The sequence below is a fragment of the Suricata suricatta genome, chromosome 10 (assembly GCF_006229205.1).
Source record: "Suricata suricatta isolate VVHF042 chromosome 10, meerkat_22Aug2017_6uvM2_HiC, whole genome shotgun sequence".
Classification (NCBI taxonomy): Eukaryota; Metazoa; Chordata; class Mammalia; order Carnivora; family Herpestidae; genus Suricata; species Suricata suricatta.
Window position 1 is genome coordinate 122,652,702 of NC_043709.1, and position 13,643 is coordinate 122,666,344.

Here is a 13,643-nt window from a genome sequence, read left to right on the forward strand (position 1 = left end):
AGAGAGAGAGAGAGAGAGAGAGAGAGAGAGAGAGAGAGAGAATCCCACGCAGTTTCCTCATGGCTGTGCAGAGCCCAATGCAGGGCTAGAACCCACAAAACCCTAAGATCATGACCTGAGTCAAAATCAAGAGTCAGATGCTTAACCCACTGAGCCACCTACGTGCCTCTACATTTCTTTCTTACGATTAATTCTTCCTAATAACAGGGGGATTGGGTCAGGGCAAGTAGTGTTAGTGTGTTGAGGAGGAATTTTGTAAATGTGTTATTATGCCCTGTTTTCACATATTAGTACTTGGCCTGCATGACATCTTCTCAAATTAAAACCTCCTCAGGTTATTGCAGACAGTGTAAGTTGTTGTGGACAGTCTCTAACAGAGAGAGAGTTCTCTGGCACCCCAATTGGATGTCTTCTATTCCCTTTACCGTAGTTCCTTTTTCTTACTTGTTCCTTCAGAGTCAACCAAGGAATTTGTGCTATCACTTCCAACAATTTCCAAGAACATTCCATAAATGCAATGTTATACACATAATAGTGGCTCAGTTACGGCTTGTCAAATGAACAGACTAGACTGTTCCTGTAAAATTTCTTGAAAAAAAACTTAGATGAAGTAAAATTGCATCTTTTTAATTTACCAATGAAAAGAACACTTATCTAATAAAATATCTTAACTTTCAAATTCAGTGCTCTATAGAAAATAGAGGGGCACCTGGGTGGCTTAGTCAGTTAAGCATCCGACTTCAGCTCAGGTCATGATCTTGGGGTTCGTGAGTTCCAGCCTCACATCAGTCTCTGTGCTGACAGCTCAGAGACTAGAGCTGCTTCAGATTCTGTGTCTCCCTCTCTCTCTGCCCCTCCCCCACTCATGCTCTGCCTCTTTCTCTCAAAAATAAATAATAAAACATTTAAAAAAAGAAAATACAGTCTACCAGGGGGTTACAGAGAGGAGGAACTTTATCTTGCAAAACATACAGGAATTTTTTTTTACTAAAAGTTCACTCACTAATAGGTAATTTGAACATTCCTCATAAATTCTACAACTCGGTCACATCTTACTTTACATTCCTCTTTCCATTCTCTACTAGATTTTGAGAAGCTAATGGAAAATAATATAGGTACTGCTCCTGTTGAAACTAGATTCTCAGGCTTAAAATGGAAGGATTTGCCCTCTTGTTGATACCCCAAGTAATTACTAGCATAAATAATTGACCATTAGATCTGAAAGGAACCTTAATGATTATCTGGATCATTTAATTTAGTTTCTTTTACAGAGAAGAAAATAAATGAAAATGTATTCATGACTACCAAACCAGTTAGCTGCAGAGACTTTTTTTTTTTTAGCCCATTGCACTTTAAATGTGGTTTTTACTTACATCAGGAAAAGGAGAAAGGTAAAGATCAGCAAATATCTCGAATTCCAGGAGGAATAAGATTTTCCTTACTAGTTACCTTCTTTTCTCCCCATAGACTTAAATAAGTTCTAAGTTCCTACACAGGAAACTGAGATATTTATTTTGGGGTTATCTTTTTGAAATGGGAAACTTAAGGGGTCCTAACACCTATGTAAAATTTTTTAACTCAATTACATATTTTTGGGTCTCTGCCCATCTACTCTTCTTTCTATCCAACTATCAGATCTGAAAAAGACGTTAGAAACTAATCTATTTTGTTTTACAAATAAAAAAAACTGAGCCTCAGAAACAAATGGGAATTTATATTTGGCAAAAATCTCAGAAATAAATAACTATTATCCCTTTAGAGAGGGAGCAGTAGTGTAGTCAGAAATAAAACAATGAACCCCTGAAACCAAGTAGCAAGTATCCTAACACAGGACAATAAAATTGTGATTTTCTTTTCTCAACAAGAAATTTCACGCTATTGTGTATGCCACATCATGTACGAACAATTAAATTACAAAACAATTAGATACTGTATTAACAGGCGGCTACCATAATAAAATGGCCCTCTCACAGCACTGGAACGCCCCTCTCTTGTGAATTGTGACATAGATGCTAAATACTTAGATTTTGCAGCCACCTCCTTTAATAGCTGACATCCAAGTCTACTTCATAAAGACAAAAATATATGTTCTTTCTTTTTAAAAGTCGTATGATGCTTGGTTAATCCTGAAATGTCATAATTATTCCCTATTCTTGTTTCAAGTGATACTCTTTTGTTTACCCACATACCTAGGAGGCTGAGGAGGCTCCTTGCAGTCACTGGGTATGAGGTTATAAATGCTCTCAGAAAAGCAAGTTGTATCCATGGTCACCAAAATGACTCCTTAAAAATAGTTAACTTTTTTCTCACTATACCAGTATTTCTGTCCCTTTCTTCAGTGTTTCCCCTTTCCTTTCCTACTCTTGACTTCTCACGAAACTGAGGTTTCTCTCTTTTACCTAATTCCCCTTTGACCTCTTAGCAGTCCTCTCTTGGGAAGAAAATAAAATATCCTTTCTAGTTCTCTTGCGGTTGCTTAGCGTTGTTGACGGCGTGGTTGCCTTGGAAACAGTTGCTAGGCTACGGGGAAGTACAAAGCAGCCCTCTGCAGTTCTTCTGCTTGAAAAGTTCAATACGGAAACCACTGTTTATATGTGCCGTTGGGAATAATTAGTTGAATGGCTTCCTCTTAAAGACACTGCTCGTTTCTGTCTGCATATTTGGAGAAGACACATCTACTGCAAACCCTAGAGAAGCTTGTGTCCTGGGTGGGTGTCACACAATAAGGCTCTTGTGCGCAGGCGCCAATCCCGGAGGGGCGGGGCGAGCCGCTGAGGCCACGCTGACGCACGGCCTCTGCCAAAAGCTGGACCGAGTGGAGGAAAATCCTGAGGAGCAAGGAGGACTCTGATAGGTGGAGAGCGGACAGCTAGTCACGTGTTCGGTGTGAGGCTGGGTGTGGCGCGCCGGCGCGCAGGCCCTCCCTCACTGACGCAAGCGCAGAAACCGCAACGCGGGGCTGGGGGCGGGTCGCGCCTAGAGAGGGCCTCGGGCCTGGGCCGTGGGCGATCCGGGGTGAGGTCCCAGAGGTGTGGGAGTCCCTCCGAGGAGGCACTGGCGGCTCCTGGAGCACCTCCCCATTTTCTTTCCTTTCCCCACCCCCGTCTTCTCAGTGTGATTTTCTTGGTGAGTGATTTGAGGAGAAAGAAAGGGAAACTGTAGAAACCGGCCCTTTCCCTTCGCATGCCTTTCCCCTTTCCGTTTCTTCCCCTTTCCGCTGCTCCTTTGTAAGCTCTGCTGTGTCTGCGCTCATTTTCCCCGCTGCTTCTGCCCCGGTTGCCCGGAGCTCGGTCGGCCGCCCGGCTTGCCACCTGCGGGAGTGCGCGCCCGCGTCCCGCCGCCGCCCCATCCACCTGTCGCGCTGCGGTCCTCCCCCGGCCTCCCTTGCCCCCCGCGCCCTGCCGCTTCTCTGCTCCTCCTCTTAGGTATTTCTCCACCTACGTGTAGACTGGATGTTTTTAAAAAGAGCAGCCTAAACCAGAAGGAGAAGCTTTTTAAATGGGCCCTTGAATTTTTGACTTTATATGTGTGTGTGTCTGTGTGTGTGTCCCTTTTTTGAAATTGTCTTCTCAGAAGCGGTTTTATTGCGTTTTGAACAGCCGATTTATTCACGTTAAGACTGCTGCAAGAAATTCATATAGAAGCCTTTGCCATTCCGAGTCTCTAAAAGACATTTTGGCAATATTTGGGAAATGAGTTATTTAGTTGGAGCCAGACTTACAGAGGCCACTGTCCAGAGGGAGGAAAGATGGTCAGAGATAAAAGACAACATCAATTTTGGTCGGCTTACTGCCAGGGTGCTCGGTGGAGAGATAAAAACTGCATGATTGCTTCATTAACCTTTTAGTTTCTACTTAAAAGGCTATGCAGAATGTGTAAATCCTTATCATTTGGGGGCTTTTAGTGAATTTCATTAGATAAGAATACATTTAGTTTTTTTCTTATCCAGTTGATCAGATTTTTATCTTTATCCCGGGTGTTCAACATTTTATTTCAGATGAAATGACACGTTGGAAATGAGATCCTGTTCTTCACATCAGATTTTCTACTTTTGAAAACAATTTTTTAATGTATACACCACTTTGTCCTTTTTTCCTTTCCCCTTTGAGTATTTTAGGTTTTGGGTCTTTGGAGTGGCGTGTTTCCTTTTGCTTAGCATGTATAGAGAAAAATTCTCTTTATACCTACTAAGCTTTGAACTAAGGACTCCTAATGTTAACACCATTAGCCAAATGGATGGTCATTGGCCTAAAGCTTATAAATTTTTCTAATGAAGAAACACTTTGGGATATTTTATATTAATCAATTCCTAAAAGAGCCAGTAAGGCTGCAGCCTGTTATCTCCAGTTAGTAAATACCAACCGACCTTAGCTATAGTCTTGACTTTTTGGTGTTACCCAATACAGTAATTTCACTGATGACAGTGTATTTATTGTAGTTTTAAAAATACCAAACAATTTATGATCTCACGTTAGTATATTTAGTTTACAGGCACGGTAAAGTTGTTAAATCATTTAGAAAGGAACTTTTGTCCCTTTGGTCTATAATCCTGCTTGCCTTTTGAAAGCATATTTACAAAGAATATATTTCTCATTTTTATTCCCTCAAAATAGCAAATATCTGTGTCCAGTGTACCCACAGGGAGTTAGTGTTTATGTATTGTCAGACGTCATGAACTTTTTCCATAAAAGGCTACATAATATTTTAGGCCTTTGCAGGCCGGATGGTTTTGGTCAAAACTGCTCAACTTCACTGTTGTAGCTCAGAAGCAGCCAAAGACGATACTAAACAGATGAACAAATAAGTAAGCAAAGTTGTGTTCCCATAACACTTTATTTACAAAAAGGGTGATTATCCAAGTTTTGCACAGATTTGGCCTGTGGGTTATGGTTTGCTCAGACCCCTACTGTAAGTGCTTGTACATACACATTTGAGGTTTTTTTTTTGCTAAAGATTAATTTACTTAGATTAGGGGCATAGGTGGGAATATGTATAAATAAGACGAGTAGGAGAATAAACGCTGTGTAAGAGATACTCTTCATAATATCTCTAAGTTTTAGAATTTAAAAGGATACTTGGGAAGTCTTGAATTAAATACTCAAGACCGTTAAGAGGATATCTAACAGCAAAGAGTAGTGGCAGGGAAGGCTTAATCAGCTTTGATACTAAACTGGGGCAACAATGAGGGCTGAACTTGTGAATTCTACCTTTGATTGTCAGAGCCCCGTGGTTGCCACACGGCACCAGAGTGTGTTCTCTCCACCCTTTCCACCGCACTGTTTCTGGGTGAGTTCAGAGCTGGCCGACACAGAGTGTTGCTGAGACATTTGTTCAGTGTTTCAGAGCAGAATTTTACCTGCCCCTCCCCCCGCTGGTTAGTTTATGTCTTAGTATATTTGCATTTTTAAATTATGTATTGGAAAACGATTTATTGCTGTAAAAATGCAATCATTTTTAAGACTTCAAAAAAATCAGGATGTCTTCTTAAGATAATGGACTAGATGAGTCATTCTTCAGAGAAATTTAGGTTGCATTAATATTGGGTGACAAGCATATTCAGGGCATAAATATCTATAGAAATTTATTGAACCAAAGCCAGTTCTCATTATGAAATAATTTCTAAGGTGCTATGTCTTGTGTTTTATTTTAGAATAGTACGTAACAAATATTTTCAATGTGTGAGAAATGCTAAATCATCCTAAGTAGGAATTTGGTGATTTCCCAGAGGAATTGGAAACTAGGTAATTTTATGATGGCATTGAGAAATTCTTCTGGACTATTTTGGAGGTAAAAATTGATAATGGGTATGATTTTAATTGACTAGCTGTCATCTAGTGGTGACCTTAGGAAAATATCACTGTAAATAGGTTGCTGATATGGATTTTGGCTTAAAAATTCAACCTTATTTGCATTCATAGGAAATAATTTAAAAGTGATTTAAAAAGTGATTTTTGCACTTTTTAAAAAATTCTTTATTCAGTTTTGATTGGCTTGCCACAGTAAAATTGTTAAATTTTGTGCCTTGAGATCAAAGAGTACTTGAATCATGTCCATGTGGACATTGTATTTTAATTTTTAAAGTTCTTGCTGTGACACTGACACATGACTGCCTTTTCATTTGTCTGTTTGAATGACAAGTGTCTATTATGTCTAAAAAGTACCCAATGGAATTAGTGGATCAAAAAGCCTCACCCTAAGTGACTAATAGGAAAACCTATTTAAAAAGTACTAATGTATGATGTAATCGTGCCGAACTTCCATCCTCTGAGGAATTAGAGAGTAGGACTAAAATATTTTCATGAAGAACGTGGCATTACAAAAAATACTTAGGATATTGGTATAGTAATACCTGAGTACTTATAGCCAAGTGATTTGGTCTTTAAATACTGCTTTTGTTTTCTGACTCTTGTGGTTGACTTCCATTAATTTGAAATAGTTCTGTCTGGTCTCTGAAGGAAAATTGCCTATTCATGACCGCTAGACTGAAATAGATACGAAAATATAACTAAATGAGACAGTAATAACATGGCTTTGAATCATAAAGGAAGGTGATAATGCAGCTGATCCTCACTTTTCACAGGTTCGATATTTGTGAATTCTGCTCGCTAAAAGTTATTTATAACCCCAAGTTAATACTTGTAGAACCTGTCGTTCGTTCATGGACACACGCACAGTGGGAAGAAATGTGAGTCTCCTGATGCACGTGCTCCAAGCTGAGGTCAAGCAAGGTGAGGCTCTCTGCCTTCTGGTTTCAGCTCAAATACGGCAAACAAGTGTCCTTTTCCCATTCTATTTAGTGCCACATTTTTCACATTTTTGTGCCTCTAGTTAGTGGTTTCGATGTTTAGAATGGCCCCTAGAGGGCTAATGTGCTGCCTGGCGTTCCTAAGGTAGTAAGGCTGTGATGCACCAAGCAGATAAAATGTGTGTTAGATAAGCTTCATGCAGGCATAAGTCAGAGTACTATTGGCTGTTCAGTGAGATTGAATCAACTGCATATATATATGCATATATATGCACAAATTACATATTAAAAAATATATAAAATGTCTACACAAGATTATATATTGATCAGTTGGCAAAAATGTGACTAGAGGCTCACAGGAACCTAACCCTTTATGTCCCCTGGGAGCCATGAGACTATTCGGTATTCTCTTATTTAGTACTCATTACGATGTTATAGAGCATAACTACCATGAATAACAAGAATTGATCAGATTACCTCTTAAGTAAACTTGACTTCCGGATGAAAGTTACATAGTGTGGGTGTTATCCCATCTTGTGTTTTGGTTTGCTTACAATGGATGTTGAAGCCCTAAAATTAATTTGTGGCAAAACGATTACAAAACAAAATTTGGTATGTTACTTAAAATAGAATTCATCTTCTTTATTTTCTTTGACAGTAATACTATTTGTTTACATATTATAGCCCTTAACAGCTGCCTTCTGCTATTTTTCAGGAGGCTTTTTATTGTTAAATAATACTGATACAGAATTAAATTGGACTGTCATAATTTTCTATTTTTAATTTGTATGAAGTAAAGGAAAATTCAGGTTACAAAGCATAAGGTCTTCTACTTTTAATAGAGTTGATGGTAAGCATTGTAGTAACCATTACAAAGTGGAAAAGATCAGTTAAAAGATTTAATGTCCATAAAAGCAAGCCGGCTACTCAGGTAATATTAAAATTATCGCTAATACAGACATCAGAAAGTTACACATTGAGAACTAAAAAAGAACACACACTGTGATATTATAAGCCAGAGCCTCCTGAATAGGAGGTTAATCAGGTTATTTTATAAAGTGCCTTCAGAATACCTGGTGTTGCCTCCTCCAAAAAAAATAACTAGTGTTAATGTACTATACTAGAAAACAGTTTAATAAAAGAAATTGCTGATATGGATGACTCAAGTGTAGAGTTCTCTGACCTTGGTTTACTACAGGAAGAGAATTAGACTACATAGCAAAACAGTTCTTGATTCATGGATAAGTACCATTATTTTCTCTGAAGGTTTATAGACTAACCAAATCACAAAAAAAATATACCTAGCCCTGAGTCTAGATATTCTGATTCAGTTTATATGATTCTGGTCCACTGTTTCTGAGTGGCAGTAATTAATATTGCCATACATGAGAATATTCTTATGTGCCAGCCACTATGATACGTGCTTTGAATTTGTTATAAGCTCAGTTAAGTAGCCAGGCGGTACTTGCACCTAGTGGACACTTTATTTGTACTTTTTACAGTAGGTTATTGTTACATACAAATTATGTAGTGATTCAGATGGATAAAGCAACCTACAAGAGAAATTCAAATACTCATGTTATAGCTTTAGTCCATGGATTTAAATTTTTCTCTCATCACTAAACATCCAGTTAAGAAATTAAAATTTTAGGTGTCATTTGGAAGATTGTACATGTGTTATTTTTTGATAATATCACTCTTTCATATTGCTTGGTCATAAGACACAGATGTTGAAAAAAACTGTATTCTTAATTTTTTTAATAATAGATTTGGGAAAAAACATGAAAACGGTCAATTCATTATTTTTCTATACTTTAAAATTTTCAGGTGGGTATTTTAATAATAGACTGGTCTATGTGTGGAATTTTAGAATATTGTATGCAGTGATGATTAACTTGAAAATTTTTCTGTTATAGACTCTGTTTTTTGCTAAGATTGACTTTGCCTCAGCATCAACAAACTCTTCATCTAAGATTGGTTCCTGTGTGTCCTATGTTTACAAGTCAGTGGAAGTTACAAATCAGCACATACAAGCTGAAAAGCCAAATAAGGAAATGTAATCCTTCTCTTGACAGTTTTAATTTAACTTGTAAGTTAAATTCAGCATTAGTTTAAAGTAGTTTAAATGTTTAATTACAGAACACCGTAGCACCGATAATCAGAGCAGTAAATGTTCGAAAGTTTTCAGAACATATTTAAACATACCTCTCAATATTTAATATGGCTTAGTTGTGGAACATGTGAAAAACCCCACTACAGGTCTGGAGGGTGCCTGGAGTCTGTTTAAGTGAGCACTGCAGCAGTTCCTACATTGCATTTTGCACATAACTAAGAATGTGACTTGTAGGGCCTATATTCATGTTTTAATGGTGAGTATATTTCCAAAGACAGGGATCTGACTAGTGTGGGGAATTGCAGAGCTGCTCCGCATGCCAGAATAATTCTCTCCTCCTCACTGGAAGCATTCCTGAGGCTTTTTTTTTTTCTTTTTGCTATCACTGTAGAGTCTGGAATTTGAGTTAAGTCTCTCCACTGATCATGTGTAGAGGACAGAAACAAAAGTGATGGTTCATGCAGATAAGGTTATAGATACAAAGCCTTTGACTTTGCTGTTAATTATCAATTTCTCTTAACTAGTTGCATAATACACCTTTCATTTTAGCTTTTTTAAAAAAGGCCTTCAATATGAAAAGCATGTAAGAATCATCCTTTACAATATGCATATTAGAAACACATAAGTGAAAAAATTTCATACCTTTGCCCTATCACTTGGGAAGTTATTTAAGCATTTTGTAAGCAAATATTTTATCCCACTTTCCCGTTGTGAATTTTACAAGCAATTTACAAGTCTATTCGCATGTTCCTATAACTAAAGAGAAATTAAATATAAAGAATATTACTCACCTTTGCAAATTGCAAGTAAATAGCATTTCAAGTAATCCTTGTTTATATGGGTTATAAACCAAGAAACAATTTTCATTACAGGAAAAGAACTACTACTCTGATTTAGTGTGTGTGTGTGTGTGTGTGTGTGTGTGTGTGTGTGTGTGTGTTATAAAGCCTCTATGATAAGGCATTTTCTGAATAAAGTGTTGCTTGTAGTTACAAATTTCTGAAGTTTTGGTGATTCAGTCGTGAGATTGAAAAGATTATTAAAAGGACAATCTGTAATATCTGAGAATTTGGGTTTAAATAACTTTTCAAGTGTCCCGTAAATTTGAAAGACTTCTAAACAGTTTGTGTACAGTGGACATGGTTGTTTTCAGTCCTTTTGGGACTTTAAGTTCGTTGAGATTAGTAACCAAACGTCTTTCTTGTTTTTATGTTTTGAAAAGGGCTAAGGCCAGTTTTTAGGTTGACCTGGGCAGAAAAGTGAAAAGAGAATGCTCCACTTTAACCGATGTCCACGTCTGAAACACATAGCCCAGAAATGTTTTTCTAGTGTACATGTTAGAGCGGATAAACACGTGCAGCTGTTTCTTTCCAGAACCTTTGCACTTGCAGAATTCAGGAAGTCATGGCACTCAACCCACTCTCTTGTTGGAGACAAAAATATTATCCTCATGGGGCCTCCCGGTGCTGGGAAAACAACAGTAGGCCGAATAATAGGTCAGAAACTAGGTTGTTGTGTCATAGATGTGGATGATGATATCCTTGAAAAAACCTGGAATATGAGTGTGTCTGAAAAATTACAGGATGTTGGTAACGAACAATTTTTAGAAGAGGAAGGAAAAGCTGTGTTAAACTTCTCTGCATCTGGAAGTGTGATTTCCCTTACTGGGTCCAATCCAATGCATGATGCTAGCATGTGGCATCTGAAGAAAAACGGAATAATTGTATACCTGGACGTACCTCTAATAGATATAGTCAGTCGTTTAAAATTCATGAAAATAGACAGGATCGTAGGTCAGAATGCTGGTTCAACCATGAAAGACATACTTAAATTTAGAAGACAGTATTATAAGAAATGGTACGATACCCGGGTTTTTTGTGAAAGCGGGGCTTCCCCAGAGGAGGTAGCTGACAAGGTGCTTAATGCAGTTAGGAGATACCAAGATGTGGACTCAGAACCGTTCATTTCGACCAGACACATTTGGCCTGAAGACTGCGAGCAGAAGGTTTCAACAAAATTCTTTAGTGAAGCAGTGATTGAAGGGTTAGCTTCTGATGGTGGACTCTTCGTTCCTCAGAAGGAATTTCCAAAATTAAACTGTAGGGAGTGGAAAAGCCTTGTAGGAGCAACCTACGTAGAAAGAGCACAGATACTGCTGGAGAAGTGTATACATCCTGCTGACGTGCCAGCCGCCACGTTGGGAGCAATGATCGAAACCGCGTACGGGGACAACTTTGCCTGCTCGAAAATCGCCCCCGTCCGGCACCTTTCAGGCAACCAGTTCATCCTGGAGCTATTTCACGGGCCAACAGGGTCATTTAAGGATTTGTCCTTACAGCTTCTGCCTCATCTTTTTGCACACTGTATTCCTCCAAGCTGCAATTACATGATACTTGTAGCTACTTCTGGGGACACAGGCAGTGCGGTCTTAAATGGTTTTAGTCGTATTAGTAAGAATGACAAGCAAAGAATAGCTGTGGCCACATTTTTCCCTGATAATGGAGTCAGCGATTTTCAAAAAGCACAAATTATTGGCAGCCAGAGAGAAAATGGGTGGGCAGTGGGTGTCAAGTCGGATTTTGATTTTTGCCAGACAGCTGTCAAAGGAATTTTTAAAGATTCTGATTTTACTGGCTTTCTTATTATGGAATACGGGACCGTCTTAAGTTCAGCTAATTCCATCAACTGGGGCCGGCTGCTTCCCCAAGTAGTTTATCATGCTTCTGCATATCTTGATCTTGTTAGCCAAGGATTTATTTCTTTTGGAAGCCCAGTGGATGTCTGTATTCCCACAGGAAACTTTGGTAACATTTTAGCAGCAGTGTATGCCAAAATGATGGGAATCCCTATTCGAAAATTTATTTGTGCCTCTAATCAGAACCATGTTCTGACTGATTTTATAAAAACAGGACATTACGATCTAAGGGAAAGAAAAATAACTCAGACCTTTTCCCCAGCAATAGACATTCTTAAAGCTTCAAACCTGGAACGACATTTGCACATGATGGCTAATCAAGATGGTGGATTAATGACAAAGTTATTTAATCAACTAGAAGAGCAGCATCACTTCCAGCTAGAGAAGATGCTAGTTGAGAAACTTCAGCAGGACTTTGTAGCTGACTGGTGCTCTGAGAGAGAGTGCCTTGCGGCCATTCATTCTACCTACAACACCTCAGGGTATATTCTGGATCCACACACTGCGGTCGCAAAAGTGGTTGCAGACAGAATGCAAGACAAAACTTGCCCAGTGATTGTCTCATCCACAGCCCATTACTCCAAGTTTGCACCTGCTATCATGCAGGCTCTGAAGATTAAAGAAATCAACCATACTTCTTCAAGTCAGCTTTATTTACTGAGTTCATACAACGCATTACCTCCACCACATGAAGCTTTATTAGAAAGAATGAAGCAGCAAGAGAAGATGGAGTACCAGGTCTGCACAGCTGATGTGAGTGTCCTAAAGAATCATGTGGAAAAACTAATACAAAATCAATTCATATAAAAATGTTTCGAGTAAAATATTTTTTTCTGGTGGTAAGCATGCAATAATAAACTACAAACATTGATTTGGAGTACAATAGTATTTTCATTCTTTTTTTTTTTTTGGTAAATACATCTATAGGTAGGTCTGTTATCTTTTGGAATTTCAATAACCTAATCTCGATGACTGACTGTTGTACCTGCACATGCTGCTTGGAACCTTATAATCTAGAGGTGACAAAAAGCCTAGTGCATGGACCTTTGTGCCATTGTCCTGTGCTTTGCACTCGTGAGAGTTATCCATTTCTACTTGCTCATCCCCACTTTTAAGTGGATGAAAACATCTGTTATTCACCTGGGCAATTAAAATACTTAAACATAGTTGTTTTGTAATATATCTGTAGCCATCACTAGTTTTCTGTTGACCAGAAGGATAAATTATCATTCAAATGGCAAACTTGTATGGAAGGAGTAGTAAAGGCCATCTCTTAAGAAAGGGCCTATGTTAACTCTCCGCAAACTCTATTTTGGACTACAGTTAATGGTATGCGTCCTACATGGTCCAAATGAGATAAGTGCTCTGTCCTTCACACCCCTTTGCATAGTTACAGCTAGGCTGATGCAGTTTGAAAATCAAGACACAGGCTTAAAAGCTAGGATGTAATTATCAATGGAACTATGTAGTAGTGGATATAGAGTAAAATTACTTACCTCTTTCATGAGAAAAGTTTTCCCAAAATTCAGAGTATTTGAATTGTCTTAATAGAAGTATATTTATAGTTACAGTTGGCAGTTTTTCCATGTTATTTGGGATCCATCCTTGTATAATTTGTCTATTATCTCTCTTTTCAATGAAAGACAACTGAACTCACACACAATTATACAAACACATTTAGCTTTCCTTTCTTTGTGGTAACTATAATTTTAACCATGATTTACATTTGTGAGTTTCCTGGGTATTTTATTTCTGAATTAAAGATTGTTGCTGCAAGGATCTATAGTGTAATGGACTAATCTCAGCCACAAGATGGCATTCCTAACATGATTTGTCTTTGCCAATAACGGTCTGTTGCATTTTCTTAGAGAACTACCTCCATGAAGAAACATTAAAAGTTGTAAAAGAAAAATCAGTTTAATGAGCAGAAACAACTTATTTAAAAATATAAAAATTCAAACGAGTTTTGTGTTAACATTAGACCTCTGACTTGGTTTCTACAAAGTTCTGAAATCAAAAATTGAAAATCCAAAGCAGTGACAAAATAACGGAGCATTCAAAGTCACTTATTCATGTATTATTTTGTTTAC

At 38.0% G+C, this 13,643-nt stretch overlaps 2 protein-coding genes across 5 annotated transcripts in view; one reads left to right on the forward strand and one right to left on the reverse strand.

Annotated features, from left to right (window-relative positions):
• Positions 1–2,481, reverse strand: part of ENKUR (enkurin, TRPC channel interacting protein) — a 17,831-nt gene extending 15,350 nt beyond the window's left edge. Inside the window, exon 1 of the mRNA XM_029954973.1 lies at positions 2,190–2,481. Coding sequence (XP_029810833.1) covers positions 2,190–2,266 — 77 coding nt within the window. The 5' untranslated portion in view covers positions 2,267–2,481. The remainder of the gene's footprint in view (positions 1–2,189) is intronic.
• Positions 2,482–2,946: 465 nt separating this feature from the next.
• On the forward strand, positions 2,947–12,430 carry THNSL1 (threonine synthase like 1). Of its 4 annotated transcripts, none has more exons than XM_029955224.1 (4): positions 2,947–3,015; positions 6,581–6,728; positions 8,662–8,834; positions 10,081–12,430. In XM_029955224.1, the coding sequence occupies exon 4, from the start codon at positions 10,129–10,131 to the stop codon at positions 12,358–12,360; it is 2,232 nt and encodes a 743-aa protein (XP_029811084.1). In that variant the 5' UTR covers positions 2,947–3,015; positions 6,581–6,728; positions 8,662–8,834; positions 10,081–10,128; the 3' UTR covers positions 12,361–12,430. The 4 variants fall into 4 exon arrangements, with proteins under 4 accessions (XP_029811084.1, XP_029811083.1, XP_029811081.1 ...); XM_029955223.1 differs by having other exon boundaries at positions 2,972–3,126; XM_029955221.1 differs by lacking the exon at positions 2,947–3,015 and having other exon boundaries at positions 3,166–6,728.
• Positions 12,431–13,643: the final 1,213 nt, after the last annotated feature.